We start from the raw sequence: 19,273 nt of genomic DNA on the forward strand, positions 1-19,273 counted from the left end.
CTGCTAAAGGGAACTTTGATGTTTCATAAGAGAGCAGAAAATTTATGCTAAACATTCACCATTAAGCCAAAGGGAGGGGGGGGAATGAATGATGTGTTACAAAGATGCGAAAGCTTCTGAGGAAACAGACAGCTTACTGCTTACTGACTGACAAATGATAGTCGTAGTGACGTAAAGACAAACGCAGGCAGGAAGTTTGGCTTTTCAAACCCAGACGCTTGTCATTAAAGTAAACTTTAGCCCATAAAGATAAGAAGCTGAGTGCAAGGCATCTTAATGGATACTAAAAGTAAACTAGGGATTATTTATTTTTGTTTATTTTAGTGTTTTCCATTGAAATTTTTATAGACGATGATAAAAATCCCAAATATGTGAGTCACTAGAACAATTACGGCTACTTCTGTAGAGAAGGGCTAAATTATTGAGCAAGTTCAAAGCTATTTAGAAATGCATCTTCAATCATTTTGGTTATATGGTACACACTGTGTCAAACACAGGTGATTAAAAAAATACTATTGCTAAATAAAAAGTCTTTAAAATGCACAACATCTAGTCTCCCATGGTGTAACAAACTATTGAGATATACAAGGTTTGAGGTTACTCAAGAACATTACTCACACTCAAATGTTGGAATAAACCACCTTGCACCTGTTGTACAAGCAAATACAATAACTCTCTAGTCACCCGTTTATTCCTCGCTTTATATCTACATGAATCAATTTTTAATTTACAGCATATGAGCAATTTGGATAAAACATGTGGTATTGTGTTGAGTCAGCAAAAATGCTAAAATGGAAATCTGGACTTCCAACTGCCTTTTTTTAAAATCCAAAGTTTATGGTTGGAAATAAAAGTGCTTTCAAAGCAAAAATCCTACATCGCATCAGCTTCTCTAGCTTAAACCAGACCAACATTAACTTTTATTTCATCTTTTGCCATTGTTGATTTCTAGAAATCAAAATCAGGCAAAAGTGCTAAGCCTCATCATTTCTTTATATTTTGAAAGGAAAATTGGAAATGGGTGTAGTGATTTTTTTTAAAATGAGCAAACATAAGTGGAAATGCAGTATAAAAAGACAAAGAGGGTTTTGTCTTCAAAAATCAGTATTTGGTATGACCAGTTTTATTCTTCAACACAGTCTGAACTCTTTTAGCTCCGCTTTCTGGTAATTTAAGTAGTCTTCAGGGATAGTTCTCCAGGCTTCCTAAAGGACTGTTGTACCTCTTGCGCAACATACCGTACATACCGCAGATGATCTGAATGAAAGCTTTCAAGGTTGGATTCATCACTCCATCAGACCTGTTGCCACTGATTTTCAGTCCAGTTCATGTGTAATTTGGCATGCGTCAGGCGTTTCTCCCCATTTCTCTTTCTTAAGAATGGCTTCTTGACAGCCACCCATCCACTGAGACCATTACTAATGAGGCTTTGGCAAACAGTAAATGGATCGACTGAAGGGCCAGATGTACTTCACAGGTCCTGTGTCAGGTCTTTGCTGGATTTGTATTTCCTCATTTCATGACTTTCAAATACTGTTCATCTGCTGTTCATCTGAGATATGCGTTTGACTAATAGCTCTTTGGATATCAGCTTTGGTGCATAAGATACTGTCAAATTGTTATCTTTAAGCACTTTTCTACAGGCAGTGTGTCACAGCAACACAAAATGTGTCCCCATCTCTTTATATGAAAATGTTCTGTTATGTATAGACAATATTTGTCCATCCCTTGGGTTGGATGCCTTTTTGTGCTTACAGGGTTCATAGCTCATTGGTTTAACTGGGGGGAAAAAAGAAGAAAAAAAAAAAAAATCCATCTGAACATAGTCTGATAGCAATTTAACAAATTTTTCCTCCAACTACCATTTCTTCCTCAACACAAGAGACAAAGGTTTATTTCTTGGAAGTAAAATATAAAGAAGTATATTTTGCACAGACCTACATTAGACTAAAACGTCACCTTTCGTAAGGGGGGGGGGTTGCAGTAGTTACCCGCTATGCATGCATGTAGATTTGTGTCTGTTACCTAGGTATGGTATACAAGAAACCATGCTCTGGCTGCTGATGTAGTCTCTCAGGCGTTTATAGTTGTCTTCTTTGGACATCAGGTAATCAAGCCGGTCAAACGTTGCCTTGTCCTTACGATTAAGTAACTACACACGAAGACAGAGATAAGGAGGGAACAAATTAGGGCCAAGATGTACAAGTGGAAAGATTTTACCATAAAAATATTTTTAAAAGAACCTCCTGTGGTTTTGCAGACCAGAGTTCAAGAAATTTCCAGCATTACATCACAACATCATTATGTTATTATGCAACTTCTACATCTTCACTGAGAACACTGACAGACATGTTTGTAAAACAGACACAGATTTAAAATTGAATAATGAATTCAAAATGTTGACCATCCATAAAGATCGTGTCAAGTTCGTGTACAGATACTTGGCATTTCACTGAGACGCTGACATCTTTCTAAAAGTAATCAGAGTTCAAGGGAAGTGTATTTGTTAACGTCTCATTTTCCTTGTGAAATTGAAGTTTCTGAAAGTTTTAACTCTTTAATTCATTACGCCATGTCACTTGTGCTACTTTTTTTTATTATTCTCCGTTTATGTGTCCAGTGTTTTGGTACAGGCTTTGGGGAAATTCCTGCTTATTGACAGCACTCTACTAATAAACTTGTGACATCAAAGCACAGCAAATATTACTCACCGCCCAAGTTTTGGTTAGCCTGAAGATGGGAGCACTTTGTAACGCTGACACCACTGCCATTACCGCATGGAGGTTGTTCATGTCACACAGTTTCTGTGAGTAGTAGTAGAGTACATCAAACATACATTAAGTTGAATTTGTACTGCAAACATTCGTGTGGACAATAAGGTCATGTCCTGGGTGGACTTGTGTACCTTGGCAGTGCGAATATACAGACTCAGCACCTCGGCTCTGATCTTCAACGTCTGTGCATGGAGGATCTCTCGTACCACCCAGAAACTTGTCTAGAAAAGAAAAAACAAAACAAAAAACAAACATAAAAAATACTTACAAACAAGGACTACAAATGACCAAGTATTACAGAAAATCCCTTTCAAGTAAGGACAAAGGGTAGTTCTGCTTCACACAATCTCCTGATTTTGAATCGAGAGCCAAGACTTGAAGACCTGTGTGACAACTCTTAATTAAAAACGGTTATAAAGCAGAGCAGCAGAGCGCATGGCAAACTGCAGAAACGCTACATTAGTCAATTGGAAATTAGCTCTAGAGTAAAAGAAAGACCTTCAGAGAAAAATCCAGCTGATGCACAAGAGATACGCACGACAACTCCTGATACTTCAGCTAAGAAAGCAGGAGGAAACAGGGAATACGTGTCTTTAGAGTAGTTGGCTAGACCGAGAATGATGTCGGAAACCTGTCTCTTTAGGGAGAGCGCTGGCAAACCAGAGCTCTGATTACACATGCACGCAGACAGACAAGTCAGTGAATCAATCCGTGTTTAAGCTCCTGGGAGAAGAAGAGAATGGAAAGAGGAAAAGGGAGAAGAGTAAAAGAAGAAGAGGGGTAATGGGAGGGGAAGTTAGCTTCAACGCCACAGGGCTCTAAGGGCTTCAAAGCCAACAGCTGTCTGCACATTGTGTTCTGATAAGAGACGAAGACTGACCATCCCTACTGTTTCTTCGAACACAAAACTCTTTATCTCTTTCAGTTTCTGAATTACTTTCTGACTTTTCCACTTGCACATTAACTGGCTTTGCCTACGTGGTCAACGTTCCTCTTTGTGTGTGTCCAACTACAAATTCAGTGTGTGTGTGCGGCAGCTTCACTGTGCTTTTAAACAGTCAGGCTATGCATAAATCCTAACCTATAGCTGTCTCTGCAGACTTTTTCCTGGAAACAGCACTGAGACTTTGTTGTTGTTTCAGAGGTGAGGTGAGGAGCTCAGGAGTGAACAGATAAATTCATTCTCCCTCACCATGTCCTGTCTTATAAACACATATTACTATGAGGCAGGATTGACAGGAAACAGAGCCATGTGCTTTTAATTTTCACCGTTTCACATTAAGCTTTATGGAGAAGGATGATGAAAATGGACAGAAGACACACAGCACAGATGGTGGACCCCGACTCCACTGGCGTCCACTTTAATATTCATCTACTGCTTTGAGGAAATGACCTCCCATAAAGAAGCAGCTCCCACTTTCAAAATGAAAAACTGAAATCCTGTTACATTTAACTTTCGCCTCATCTATGCAGTAGAAAAGACTTTCCAGTAAATGACTAAATTTGATTCCAATCTGGGAGCAAAGCATGCTGTAGCTTCACATTTAGGTTCCTCAGTGGTCTAACTTGATATCTGAGGTCAATCTGGACGGAGCATGGCTCCAAAAATCACGATCCCTTTGGGGTTCGTTACAGAGCATGTGCCTGTGTCTGCTTCGGCCTCAAAAACTGTGCAATGATGAGATCACTCATGACAACAGCGCTCTAGATAGTTGCATTCACAAAGTGCTCAAGTGTGCCTGAGAGAGGGCTTCCCAGACAGGGCCGTGTCTGTAAGGGTATGCCTTGAAACAACGATGTTGTTTTCGGGACTGTGTTTATGACCGTATCAATGCCTCCAGATGGAGCTACAAGGCCCCAAGATCTCAATAATCATAAATAAGAGGAAGCAGACAGATCCAAACATGAGCTGATATGTGGAGTGACCAACTAATGACCCGAGGAGAGAAAAATAAAAAATCGAGACGAAGATTTGGCTAACGATGGGAACCGCAGCTGATGATGGTAGGATCCAGTCACTGATGTGCTGCTAACGTCTGTTCCATAGTAAAGATGAGTTAGGGAGGGAAAAAAATAATAATTAAAAAAAAAAAAAAAAAAAAAAAAAAAAAATCACAACAATTCTAATTTGTTTAGGTTCATGACGATTACATCTTTATTAACCATCTGATTCCTTGTTTATTCAATAAAAACGTCCCAATTTGTCTCTACAGAAAACTAAAGAACGATTAAAGTGCAGTCATCATATTGTATCAAATGAGCTAGCCAATTCTTTTCTGCTTCACTGGCTCCGAAAGCAGTGTGCCAACAAAACAAAGACCAGAGGACAGAGAATATGGCTTTAGCTCAATTACGGGGCTTTCTGGGACTCTCTGTCCTCCCAGTCCAGGTTCCATTATCCAAAAAGCTCATTTTCCTTGGCTGCCGGCAGCTGTGTGTGTTCAGCTAACATCTTGAATCCCTGTTTGGGGTGTGCTATACATGGAGAAGTTTCCACAGCAACGCATTCCAGTTAGATAATCTCATATTAGTACTGGAGGGCAGTAAAGAGGGTCCCAGAGGAATTTGGCAAAAACACTGGAAGTGGATTAAAGGGCACTGCTACCCCTTGAAGCATTACCAACAACTTCCTGTTTGATGATGTCACGGGGCACTGAGGGATCAAGCAAGACGCACTCCTACAAGCACACATGCAAAACCCCATGAATGCCAGAAAGAAGGAAAAACCAAGGACAAGAAAAAATGAAGGGGGAAAAAAAGCTACTTTTCCTCAAAGCAGCATCACCTGGGGACCATTTATGATATATATAACTGTCAATAGCAGGGAGGTGACATAAGGGACTATAAAGAGCTGCCATGACAAACAGTTTAAAACAACCACCTCTGGGAAAGCAAGGTTGATGATTTGGTACATGGAAGAATGAAAGCAGGGGATGTGATGGAAAGAAGAACTTTATTCCCTCCATTCCTGGATAGCCAAGACACATAAATCTATAAACTTAGAGCAGGACTGTTTCTCATCCTTTTTTTCCTTCTTTTTCTGTTGAGGCTTTAGAATGACTTGAAATAAAAGGGCAGTAAGTGTAAATGGTGATCCCCGTCTCACCTGGTTGAACCTGCAGGTAAAGGCCACAACATTTGGAGCAGAGCTGTGCTTCTCCTTCTTGTTCCAGCCACAACTTGACAGCTCCTGAAATCACAGAATCGGGGAAATAAAGATTATGTAGCGAGTCACAGATCTTTTTTTGCATACGCCAGCATTTTACTCAATGTATTTAACAGTCTAGTCAGGGTCACACTGTGGGGAGAGTACCAGAGGTAGGGAGCACAGCGTAAGAGGAGAAAAACACAGACGAGAACGGGAAAACCGCTGAAGACAAGATCGAGGTAAAGGTTCGGACAGATTAATGAACTGCTGCCCAAAACAACATGTTCTTCATCAGTAAAGTCTGCGCTTTCCACTGATACATGTTTTCATCTAGATGAGGAGTAATTGTTGGAATTTCCCCCGCAGAGAAAACAGCAACAAAATCAACCAGACTTTCAAAAATAATTAGTCTCCTGAACAATAAATTGATGGATACAAATTACCTGCTGGTAAGCTTATCCATGTTCTAAACTCACCGCTTTCGATAACAGACAAACAACACCTCAAGGAAGGTATTAGCAACAAGCATTCAAGGATTCAGTGAAGAATGAGGACAGAATGTTGTAAACAATTGCCTTTGACAACAAATGAGTGTAAAATGAATAACGTCAACTTTTCTTTAAACTGATGCAAAATGTGTGCCTCTCAATCCAGATGAATATTATCAAAGACTTAAAAGGATTCTTCGTAAAGGGGTGCAAAGACAGTCCAGACAAAAAAAACAAAGTAGCAAAACAGAAAAAACTTAAGTGTTAGCTTCTAATCATTGTTTTTCTAGTCATTTTTCCTCTTTTTGTGTCATTAAATATAAATCTGATGCTCACTTCAACCAACTGATGGCAGTTGTGCCGTGGCAAAACCAAAGCACAGAACAATGGTAAAAATTTAAATTAAGACATTTTGGTGCAAAGGTGCATTTGTTGCACACTGAGGATTTAAATAAGCACAAGCAATGTATTTTGCTGAGCTTAAAAACATAAAGACACTAAAATGTAAAAGTACTGACACACATGTAAGAGGATGTAATTAGCACTGGAATGGCTTTTGTCATCGTGGATAATTTTAATGTGGGCAACTGAAATGCCTGCTCACTGATTTTCTGTCAAAACATTCTCAATTAATCACTTCAGCACAAAGAGGAGCAGCAGCTTCAGCTGCTTTGGAAAATAATTAGGGTACACGTTATCGAAAGAAAAAAAAAAGTGTGATTTTTGGAAGGTAAACAAAGAAAATCCCCTCCTAAAAGACTAATTTCTTTCTGAATACCAGGCCAGAGTGAGTGTGGCTTTCAGCTGATGTCCTCAGCGATTAAGTAAAGCTGGAGACCACACACTGCACTGCAACAGGAACCCGGGCCCTCGTATGGCCCCTGCAGGCTGTCCACAATCCAGGGACACTGACATAACAGTAGGAAAAAATGTTGTGCAAGCTCTCCTGCTAATCCCTGCCAGCATGGCTGACTTAGGCTACAATATAAGCAGCTGAAAGAGACTGCTGCTCCCCCACACAATACCCCCTGTGAGGCAGTCAGACTGTCTGGAAGTAGCAATCTCCACCCAACTGCTCGCAGCTCCCTGAACTGGACCGTATCACAGTGTCTACTTCTAAAGAGAAGCTGTGCTCGTTCAACGGTGAGTCTCCAAGCTGAATCCACCGGTGGGAGCAAAGATACAACATATCAAATACAGATGTTAAAAGCAGACACTCGTGCGTGGGCGAGGTGATGCTTGGGATCCATTTTGCCTGAGTCAGGATGAGGATACGAGTAAAGGAAAAAGGAGTGCAATGGAGCGAAGATGCAGGCACAGCAGTGAGGCTGTAAAATAAAACACTGCAGAAACCCTAACACAGCATCTTCCCACAAGGTTTTATTAGACCACGCGGGGACTCCGGTGTGTTTAACTGTGCCGTCCCCGTCACAGGATACAGCTAAAATAGTGCCCTAATTGTTTATTTTACATCAGTCCTTTTCAAATAATTGCTTCCTTGTGTCCTGACATAATGCCAATCATTTTTCTCTCCTTCACTTCCACATAACTTTGGTGATGACTCCTAAAACAAACACACAGTTAGGAAGTGGTAGCGTTAGTGTGCTCAAACCACCACTTGCCCACCCAGGTAGGCTGAACACCTGAAAAGGGGGCATACAGACAGGCGTTGGTGTTTTGTCGTCACTCGGGAAGGCTACAAAATTTAAACAACTTGTACTAAACCTTCATCACTAAACCACCTGGGCCAGTCTTCTAATTTAACCACCCATCCATGTTTTAAATCATTTAAGTCCAGTTTCCTCATGTCAGACCATTAGGCCATTAGGATTTTATTCCCTTTATTTTTCCTAGGTCCTTTATAGCCTCATTTCACACTAAGGCACCACAAACTCTGACAACAGTTGAGTGTTTGGAGAAGGGCTTTCACAAAGCAGCTCTGGTAAAGAGAGGGTTTAAAATTCTGCAGTAAAAGAGTGCAGTAAAAGAAAAAGAAAAAAACCGTCTGCTACGCCAAACCACAGACAGCCTGTCGTTTCCACATGCTGGTCTGGCTGAGCAGCATTTTCATTAAAGCGCAGTCCCGTGGGGCTGATAGGAGCCAGATACATTTACATTGTTGGGTCTGTACACTTAAACTAAGAGCTGTTAAAGAAATCTGATGTCACCTCTGGCTGAACGACTGATTATATGACCTACAAGCGACAAACAATAGCCGAGGTGGTTTAAAGGGTATCATCAACCAAAGACATTAAAATAAATGAGACACCATCATCAGCCACAACAATCTTAAAACTTCTTAAAAAACGGACCACATACATCTTCATAATCACCGAAGTTTGACTTGGTTTGTTTAGCAAAAGCTAAATAAAACGATAAGCTGCTGCTTGGCCACCATTTGCGATGAGCTCGTGTGAGCCATCACAGCACTTCCTTTTTTAAAAAAATTTTTATCTACTCTGTTAATGGAAACCTGTGTCGAGATGCAAGGAAACAGTTAAAGCCCACAGGCCAAGAAAGGAAGAGCTGATGAAGATGAGAAACAGAACGGAAAGAGAAGTAAGATGAGAAAGGAGAGGCAGTGAAACTGAAATGAAGCTTGATAAAAGTAGAGAGGAGACTGTAGAGATAAGAGTTTAAGTGACAGGGGCCGATACTAGACTCTGGTTGTTTGTGCGCCGATCGAGAGTTTAGAATCTATTGATTTGCTATTTTGTTTCTGTTGTCTTAAGACAAAAAATAAAAAAAATACATTAATCTCAGACAGTCATGAACTATAGACTTGGCAGGAACTCAAGCCAGCAGCAGCAGCCCCCATTACCTGGCTATGCACACACCATGGAAAGAATTACTTTTCTAAAAGTACATTTATTTATGTAATTCAGTACATGCATTTTATGCTTTATTATACTCAAACCAGAAGAAGCCGTGTTGCTATAAAGAAGACATCAAACTGTACTTGTCAAAGATGATATATGCTTACACAAAAATCAAATATAATTAAGACCATATTGCAGTGAAACTGGACTAAATCATCTCTGGCAATGGAAAATTTGTCCATGTGGTTCTTCTGTCTCTACTACCAAAGCATTATTTTCTCCAGCTTTCACTGTGATCAACATGTCCAGATCATCATGCTGACAGGCTGCAGTGTAAGAAAGATTTCCCCCAGCGTTTGTTGTGCAGCAATTAAAGTTTAATCTCTACATTAGTCCTGTGCAGATCTACAGGGACCTACAGAAACCTTTACGTGATGCTTCTCTTATAGTTGTAATTGTATGGACAGCAAAAGGGGGGGGAAACGTTTTAGAAAATGTTACTTTATCTGGCATCCAGGGCTGGAAGAGACTAAGCCAAGATAGGCCTGAGAAAGACAAACATAACTTGCATCCAACTACAAGTCAGCCTGTTCTGAGGATTTCTGCTCTGGGTTCTCAGACGTGAGGCTCTGACATACTTTTCAGCGGTACGTAAAATGCAATCTGATAGTTCCCTGAGAATTGGAGCAAAACCTGCCAGCCAAAGCCACAAAATTACGTACTTGGCTGTTGTTATGACTGTGTGTTAAAAACAAAAAGGCTACCCTCTCCCACTCAATCCCCTCAGCATCACTCAACTACTTTTTCCCCCGCAGCTTTTATTTCATAATACCCAGCTGGAGATCTGATTATGAAATTAGAAATACCCTGCTGGGACTGAAAAACTGAGAAAAGGAAGGGTGAAAAAGTCAGCCACTGTCGCTTTATTTCACCTAAATTCATCTATAATGTTACTTTTTCCCCTTTTGTCAGCTGATCAACCATACTGTAGCAAGCAGCTATACATTCCAGTTCAAACAATAAACACCAGCCAATGCTAAAATCCATTAGTAGTCAATACTTTGTAAGTTCAAATGAGAGAAAAAGATTTGCAACAAGACCCCCACATCCATTCCTCCCGCTCTCTCTGTGATCCATCTTGTCATTTTAATGGAAAACCAACAGCCAAGGAACATAACAGAAATTCATTTGGGGGTTGTAGCTCAGTCTGGTCTGCAGTATAGATTATTTTACCATCGAAAAAAATAAATATCTTCTGGTGTTTCCATTATTTATACCTGTGCTCCAAACTGAGCACAAAGACACTGACAATGCTCTCAAGCTCTGTTAATTTCTCTTTGTACTGCATTGATGAGAGTCCATTACGTAGTGGAAGTAAATTACAACAACCCTCAGGTCTGGTAGAGGTTTATGAGCTGTCACTTACGCATCATAAGAAGCAGATGTGTTTAGATTCTGTGTTTGCTGTGAAGGACATACATGTTATACTCTGATCTCTTAAACCTGATGCTCACGCTGCTTTTCCAATCAAAAGATAAATAGAATAAACTATGTTTCCTGTTCAAAGGGGCTGGCCAGACATTATAGCATCTCTCCACACCATTTTTGCTGTATATATCCACGGGTCCCATGTAATCTTTTATAGCTATTGTGACAGACTTATCTTTTCTTCTTCATCCAGATAACTTGGCTAGACCTCTCAGGCTCCTCTCCATACATATGTTTCAAGTCATGACCAATATACACAAATTACTGAGAAGCTCTGTTCTACTATAATATTGTCTGGGGCAAATATTGCAAGGTCATGCCAGAATATCTGCTTGTGTGTCATGTATGCATGCAAGTTTCTCTCTGTGGCCTACTGTCTCACACAAGCTCTCACATTATTATGTTAAGACAGTTATGATGTGTTTATGGAGAGAGGAAAGCGAAAAAGCTAGAACACAAACACCAAAAGGTCAAGTCACAGCTACTTTATGGTCATTTCAGCCAATTTAATGTAGTTAGGGAAGTTATTAGTTAATTAAGTGCAGGACTGGAAGAACAGAGCAGCTCAACCATGAAACTGCTATTGGACAAGCTTGGATTATCTAATGTAAAACTGCCATAAAGACATCTATAGGAAATTAAATTAAAAAAAAATTAAATCAAAGCATTTTGCTTTAAATGCACCATTTAAAGTAATTTCCTTCTGCACATCGATACGACTTCAGATGCTTCTGCTAAGTTTAGTTCTCTCCCTGGAACACAATCATTACCAAGTGCACATTTCCATTGAACTTGCCCAAGGAGAAAACATCGAGTTAAAGGGAGGGCTGGGTCAAACTGACCCACTGAGAATCACTTGTGATGACAGATGATGAGATAAGAGAGCTGGGTCTGTGGTTACGAACTAGAATGTAAACAGCCGTTTTCGGAATCTACATCCTGAGACATTTCAGGTAGAACCTTTACTCCAAATTACTGGAATTGTGGCATAGGTCATTAAGCCGTCATGCACTGGCACAGAGTATTGAGTCATGACTCGCCAAATTTGGCTCTTTGCAACTCTGTCCTGTTCCTCAAAGGAAATTTAAGCTTAAGGGCAGATGAGATCCAGCAATTAGTGCAGACGGGCATGTACAGCATGCTAGTGCCCTGCTAGAGGTCATTTTGTAGAGCTCATCCTGTTCCCCATTGAACAAAGGGGCAGATACCGTCCCACTGATGGGTTTTGATGGGTTCTACAGCCCTGTCCAGCTCTCCTAGAGTAACTGCCTCTCTCCATGCTCTTGAGACTGTGCTAGGAGACACGGCAAACCTTCTGGCGATAAACCAAATATCGATGTGCCGTCCTGGGGGGCTGGAGTACCTGAGCGCCTCGTGACACTGACTTTAGCCAAATGCAAAACTAGCGAATACACAGAATAGATGAGAAGGGAAAAAAATGATAGTGGCCTCCACCCGTAAAGGCATTCCTTTTTTGGGTGTTGTGTCTAGTGGACCTGTTGTTAATTTCATTAACACTAAAACAGTTGAAACAGATTAACAACCCCCTCTGCTACTTAACTGACCAGATCAATATCCCAGATGTTTAATCGAGTTCATGCTATACATCGATTAAAAACTTTTCCTTAAATTTTTTGAGGAGCGTAGGTTTGGGGGAAAAAAAAAAAAAAAAAAAAAGGCAAGATTACACAACTTAAGAAAAAAAAAAGTAATTTAACAGTTTCCTATTTGGCCAGTGAACAGAGCGAATTGGCAGGAGTGCCTGAACACACACACGCTTGGTTTTTTTCCTCCATCATGTGTCTGTGAGGAGGGGAAGGAAGGTTGACAGCACTGGAAACTCTCAGTTCTGTTCAAGCTTGGACATGTACTTTTTTCAGCAAGTTTCCTGAAACAAAAGCACAGTGAGAGCATAAAAAGCCTTACCAGTCCACTCTACCACCTGCCAAGATCCTGCTGGGTCACTCTACATATGGTACACTACGGCATTCATCACCCTCTCAGCACGCCTCTTAAATCAGGGCAGTGGCTCCTTTCCAAATGCCTCCTCTAGTTCACTTTCCCTTCGTTCCCACTTCACGTCAGTCTGCAAGGTACTTCACAACAAACCAAACACGACAGACAAAGCCTGCTGCTACTAAGGAACTTCCGTCTGTTCTTTTCCCTTTTTCCACTGCTCAAACAAACTATTTGCAAGACTCAAAAGGGCATGTTGTACTATATGAAGCCTAATTCATTAAAACGTGGCTTGATATCAGGCCAGAAAGGTTATGAGCTGTTAGAAATGCAAATGTTGCACATATGCCACAGCAGGAGTCAGACTAAGCCACACTACAATGTGCTTGTGGTCTGTATGCAGTGTTTATAAGATCACTGCGGTCAACCTTAAACATAGGTTATCCATGTCTGTCAGGAAAGGGCCTGACAGCCAACAGGGGCAAATCATGAGGTCTAACGTTCACAACAGAAATGGTGTGCAAGAATACGTGAGATACAGATGGCCTTTTTTCGCATAACTGACATATGACAAAGCGTGGGAGCTGTGATCACAGTGGCTTACTATTGCAAAACATGACAGTTAGACATAAACCACATGTACCCTATGTATGAAAGGGAAAAGGAAAAACATGGCAAGGGGGAATTCCTAATGTATAATGTGGTTTAAAAGTCTGGGGGCACCAATGGAGAAACTTCGTATGTACAAAGAAGTTACCTTGGCCACCACCGCAATTTCCTACGTTCATTTTTAATTTATTAATCAGTTTATCATGACAAATAATAAGCTTTAAAATGTTTCTAAAAATGTACACCGAGTTCAGATTTGCTCTGTCCCCTTCTCCTTGATGACAGTTTGCACTTGAACTTGCATGGATTCAAGTTTGCACAAAACCTAATAACCCATGTTATCCCAGCATGATCTGACCATGACCCAAAGCACTTGGCAGTCTGAGTTTAAGTGCTCCATAAAATTTCAACAAGTTTGTGGTCAGGCAACTGTGGAGGAAAGCCCATGACAATCAGCACTCCCTGGATCTATTTTTGTAGAGAGGGGCTGATATTGCAACAGGCCAGTGACCCCAAACAACATGAAAATGCAAACCAGAGGCAGGAGCATGACTGATGACAGGGATACCGCTGCTCCTTGGAATACACTGACTGCACACTGGCCAAGTGTCCGACTCCAAATTAGGCAAAAAATATCGACAAATTAGAATATTATGACTAGCCTTTTTATCACGGGTTTAATAAATAGTCTTTTTTCTTTATCTCAGTCATCTCTTTATACACACCCTTCAGTTCTCACCCTTCAATCTCTTGGATTTGTTAGTAGACTACTTTTTTCCAGTCATCCACTAGAAATACTGGTTAAATACTGGCCTCTCTCCCTAAGAAGCAGTTAAGAGGTCACTACTACAGGGTTTTTAACTCACTGAGCTCTATCTGTGATGAAGTAATATTTCTATCTTTCAGTGAATAAAATTAGCACATTCATGTTGTATTTGTGTACTCATTTTGGTTGGCTTTGAATACAACTGATCCAGCTGCTACACCCCTCCTAGAAACCTGTCTACTGTCTTCACTTTTCACTTAAATGGCCACTGCTAGTTTTGATGCACCTTTTTCAAATTGCTATTCTAAACTAAGTGAATGTCAGAAACCAAATATGACAATGCCTAAGTCTAAGATTAAGCTATTTATTATAATCAACAAAGGGCACAAGTTCATTTGTTGAACAAGGTACCCAAGTGTCTTCTGAAGTTATAAAAGCCAAGTAAACCTGACGCTTAACCCAAGTTCGCCAACATGCTCAGTGCCACAAATTTGCTTAAATTAAATTGCTGACAGAGAGTGCAGTCTTACATTTTCAACAATATATATGTGAAAACGTTTTTAAAGATTTCAAATGCCCCAAAGGACTGAAAGTTGCTCATCAGTAAAGTAAAAAGCTCCCTTGAGTCCTCCCACTCAGTTTAAGTAATTGTCATTCCGTTAACATCGTTTTTCCTCTCCACATTAACTGCTCACCTCTGGCTGGATGGCTTTGAACACAGGAGCATCCATGAGTGTAATCTGGCCCTGAAGGAGAGCAAAAAGGCACCTGTTAGATATACTTTGGTCAAATTGAAATATTTATACAAACTAACGTTTGTCACAATTCCTCTAAGTTCCATGTTGCCATAAAGAAGGTTGATGTAATAACAATTCAACAACTGAAATGCTGCTTTTCCTTGTTTTGTTTTTTTAAATTGGGCTTGTGATAATGCACAACCCATTACTCCTAAGACTCCTTTACTTACCTGACACCACCTTGAAAGACATTAATATATCAGGGATTGATCAAATAAGACCAAGAGTGACCTCTTGTGGTGGAATGGGACACAACAAGACAAGGACAAGTATTTAAAAAAAAAAGCTTGCAGACGTTCAAAAGATTATGTTCTTTTCATGTGAATATCCTGTAAGGTAAAGCTAGTTTGACAAAAATGTGACATTGTCCTGAGTTTCTTTTTTTTTTACTAGTATTATTATTTTTCCAAAGATGACACTGAAAAGTCACTGAAAATGGGGCAGAGGCAGCTGTGGGAACTGTCAGCAGCTGCTTGCCACTGCCAGACATCATCAATTATTACTGATGCAAACTCTGACCCCATTTCCCCCCTCCATCACCCCATCTCCTCCTGTCTTAAGTCAGCACATCGTATTTTTGCTTATATGCACGTTTATAACCCCTCATTTATGCAGGTTAATCAGAAAAGAAGAGACTGTAACAGAAACGCAGAAAATTCACTTACTGCATATTCCTCAGGAGTGACCTTCAGCACATCGAACACAACTGCGTCAAAACTCTTCTTCAGCTCTGAAGATGCCTTATCACTGAGAGATTCTGAGCTGCTGCTCTTCTGGAAGTCACACACACAGAAACACACACACACACACAAACTGATGGCTGGGCTTCTGAGAATTGGATTACCAAATGAAAAAGAGTGGTGATGTTGGTAAGGTTTTGAGATTTGTAAAATGAACACCAAGAAAAACTAAACATAATATATTAAAATGTTATTATTTAATATCTCAGCTGACTAATACTAATATATAATAATTATACACGAAAACCTTTCATAGTTAAGGTACACAGGCTGCATTTTAAAACACTGACGTGGATGAGGCCTTACCTCAGAGACTGTGGCAGCACTGGTGGAGATACTGGATTGGCCATTAGGGAGGTCCATCATTCCCACACCATCTAGCTCTAATGCAGGAGACCATTCATCATCCTCAGCTACAGCAAAGCCCGCCCGGCCCTCTGACAGAAAACGCATACAAAATATATGACAGTGAGTAAATTGCGCACTATATCCTGATCATTAATAGCAGCATTCAAACTGCTCATCTTGCAAACAGAGCACCATCTACTGGTTGAAATGGGTTGATTTGGACATACTGTCGCAACTACAAGGAAAAATGTACCCTCTCGAAATTAGTTATGATGTAAAGAAATGCTCGTTAAACGGTTGTGAGGTTCAGCTATTGGTCCAGAATGCCTGTGCACACCATATGGATGTGCACATTTATAGTCTGCCTTTACTATGCTTGAGGAAAGACGGGACAGAAGGAGCTTAAGGTGAGCATTAGGAAAAGATCTTCTGTGAAAGGGGCTTGTGGTCCGTGAGTGTAAACAGCTTACCCGACCAATTCACTGGCTTCCATCCAGGCCAGATTTGCTACCAAACATTTGTCTTTGCTGTTGTTTTATCTATACATTGTTCTAAAGTCTTAAAACCATTCTACACTTTTATTTTCAACCTACATAGAACTATGTAAACGTGTGTGTGTGTGCGCGCGCGCACACACAAAGGGGTTATTCAAGCGTTTAATAATAATAATAATATGAATTGTAAATATTAAACTGGAGACAATCTAATCCTCGTACATCACTGAGTGATATATTATTAATATTCTACCACAATTTAATATTCTTGTCTGCTCAGCACTGAAAACACCTTGGAGACCATTATTAGCCAAAAGCACACTGAGAAGTAATAATGAAAAATAAGGAGCTGCTCAGAATACCGAAGGCCAGCAGAGGCCTGCAGGTGTGTGAGCACCTGACTGCCTACTTGTTTGTCTTTTCATCAAGTGGCCTGTTCCATTAACTTCCTTATACAGTTCTGCCGAGACAAGACAAGACAGATATACCAGCAAACGCTGGCATATCATGTAAACTATCCTCACATTGTTTGACAAAGTGCATAATCCTACAGGAAGCAATAGCTGGCCTGTGTTTACAAGTCTGAGTCTGCTGTATATAAAAATACTACATCTGTAATTATCTTATTTCCTGGCCCAATACCGATGTGTGTGTTGTCCTTTTATCTAGGTTCAAATTAGACATTTATTAAAAATATCACTTGTGAGGTTAAGCATCAATCTATGTTTTCATAGACTTAATAAAAATTAAGTTGATCCTCAGGCAACGTAAAAAGCTAGACATTCTTTAAAGAAAAAAAAAAAAGCCACACTTACCAGATGGGTGTCAGATGTACATAATGCTTTAAGTGAAGTTAGGCTGTTGTTCTGTTTTCGTCTGTCTATCGAGTTTTATCGTTCTCCAAGGCTGGTCTCTGCTGTCTGTGTGTGAATGACAGGAACAAAAGAAATAAGGGGGAAAAGAACAAAAAGCACCATGATTGTTCTGAACATGAGTAAAAACCCACACAGTGGAAATCCTGTCTCCCTCTGTGCCTCCAGACTCTTTCCATAACTCACATCAGCCAGTAGGTGTCTCCCTACGATAAGGAATAAAAGCTTGTGCTAGACTGGAGCATGGTATATCTCCTATTCCCTCCAGGTTATAACGATAGTCAATATTTCTGTTTGTTACCTTTCCCTGACACTACATTAAGATTTCCACAATCCAAAATAAACTTCAAACTTTGGCTAACATAAGCCTATAAAGACATGACCCCAAATAAATACATAAAATCAAATAAATAAGACAATGAATGTTTGTCTCACTTGGGTTTCGTTTTTTCCCCCCTGCGTCACACAGCCCGTTAAATATAAAAAAATAAATACATACAAACATCTCTGTGCTAGGAAGACAGAAATAGCATCTGTGTACATAGCTTTAACAAGCTCTCACATCTGTCCTCGGCGTGTTATAGTCAAAGTGTTATCAACCCAGAGCAGTGTAAACAGCCTCCGATAACAGCAGGTTTCTGCTCATCTGCTGTCACTCATTTTGTCCTGTTAGAACTCCTTAACCATAACCATCCTAGCTAGTTTACATCTAGTTTTACAGCTTCTTCCGACATCCACATGCCCCACTATTAACAATCACTTCTGACTCATTCCCTTACCCTATCCAATCCCAACTAGCTGGTGCTCCTGATTTAAATGTCCTTGTGTCTGACACACCTGACAGTCAGCTGAGCTGAAATGTGCTGTGTTTGGTGACATAACTCCACATAGGCGTGTCATAATGCTGGGCTTTCTGAGGTTCAAGCCCAGGGAATGTTTATAATGTCAGCTGGCAGAAAAACATGTGTGCAATAATAAGGCACAGGTGTGTGTCTGGGAACAAGACAGGCTGACGTCTCAACATCACAAGTATAAGCCTTGCAGAGGGCACGACTGGAATAAGAAGAGGAAGAGAGCAATAACAGAGGAAGAGTGACAGAAAGTAGAACTACTCGTGTTGGAGCTTGCAGGAGAGGACGTGTCGTTAAGCTAAATGTGACTCATAAGACTGCGTAGCAAGTGGCGTTCAATCAGACTTCGCTCTGTGAATTGGCTGCCTCTCCCTCCTTGTATTCACTGAATTACAGACTACCTTCTGACATTCACATACTTCAGTTCACACACAAAAGGCCCAGGCTGCCTCAGTACTGAAGGGCATAATGCGTATTAGCGAGTGTTTTTGTGTGTGTTGTCATCATGCACATGCCAGCGTATCTGTGCACGTGACACCGCATTCCACATTGTGCACTGACCTTTTACATTCCTACCTCCAGCAGCCATGAAAACAGGTCTTCCATGACCTCCATTTGACATGTCCTAGGTCCTGCTTAAACTGCTCATCTCCTGTCATTTTAATCCTCACCTCAACCTTATTTTATGGCAGCATTATATATTCAAGCTGGAAGCACTGATTAGTAAGAAATGCAAACATACACTAAGATAAATAAATCTGAGGGTTTGCGCTGCACCTGATAGTTTGTGGGAGTGGAGTGAGAGGCGAAAATTTATCAACTATTGATAATCAGATTATTTTAGTCATTCATTCGTTAGAAGGACGGAAAGTTCCACGTCTTAATCTGGCAAAAAATATTATATATACATAGGGGTGGCTGTAACTCTGTTACAGTACCCATACACCCATGGAACTGCTCTAGATGTAAGATGTTTTGTGTAAGACACCCATGACAAATCTGTAGCAGTGCATCCCAGATGGCCCAGCATCATGGAAACAGTAAACACCTGGCATTAAAATACTCCATGCAGAGAGTGCTTTGACTCACATGTGTCCTATTTACTTTTGTCGTATGTTGTATG

General features: G+C 40.4%; 1 protein-coding gene across 2 annotated transcripts in view; it reads right to left on the bottom strand.

The window, feature by feature from the left end:
- The window catches only part of ralgps2 (Ral GEF with PH domain and SH3 binding motif 2), a 72,009-nt gene that overhangs the window by 32,034 nt on the left and 20,702 nt on the right, over positions 1-19,273 (bottom strand). For both annotated transcript variants that reach the window (XM_084921476.1, XM_084921477.1), the window contains exons 2-9: positions 17,243-17,347; positions 15,892-16,022; positions 15,511-15,618; positions 14,744-14,794; positions 5,881-5,964; positions 2,906-2,995; positions 2,712-2,804; positions 2,026-2,152 (exon numbers count right to left, since the gene is read on the bottom strand). In XM_084921476.1, the coding sequence (XP_084777602.1) occupies positions 2,026-2,152; positions 2,712-2,804; positions 2,906-2,995; positions 5,881-5,964; positions 14,744-14,794; positions 15,511-15,618; positions 15,892-15,951 (613 nt within the window). In that variant the 5' untranslated portion in view covers positions 15,952-16,022; positions 17,243-17,347. The remainder of the gene's footprint in view (positions 1-2,025; positions 2,153-2,711; positions 2,805-2,905; positions 2,996-5,880; positions 5,965-14,743; positions 14,795-15,510; positions 15,619-15,891; positions 16,023-17,242; positions 17,348-19,273) is intronic.

The sequence above is a fragment of the Perissodus microlepis genome, chromosome 23, assembly GCF_051167445.1.
Source record: "Perissodus microlepis isolate ML-2025 ecotype Zambia chromosome 23, ASM5116744v1, whole genome shotgun sequence".
Classification (NCBI taxonomy): domain Eukaryota; kingdom Metazoa; phylum Chordata; class Actinopteri; order Cichliformes; family Cichlidae; genus Perissodus; species Perissodus microlepis.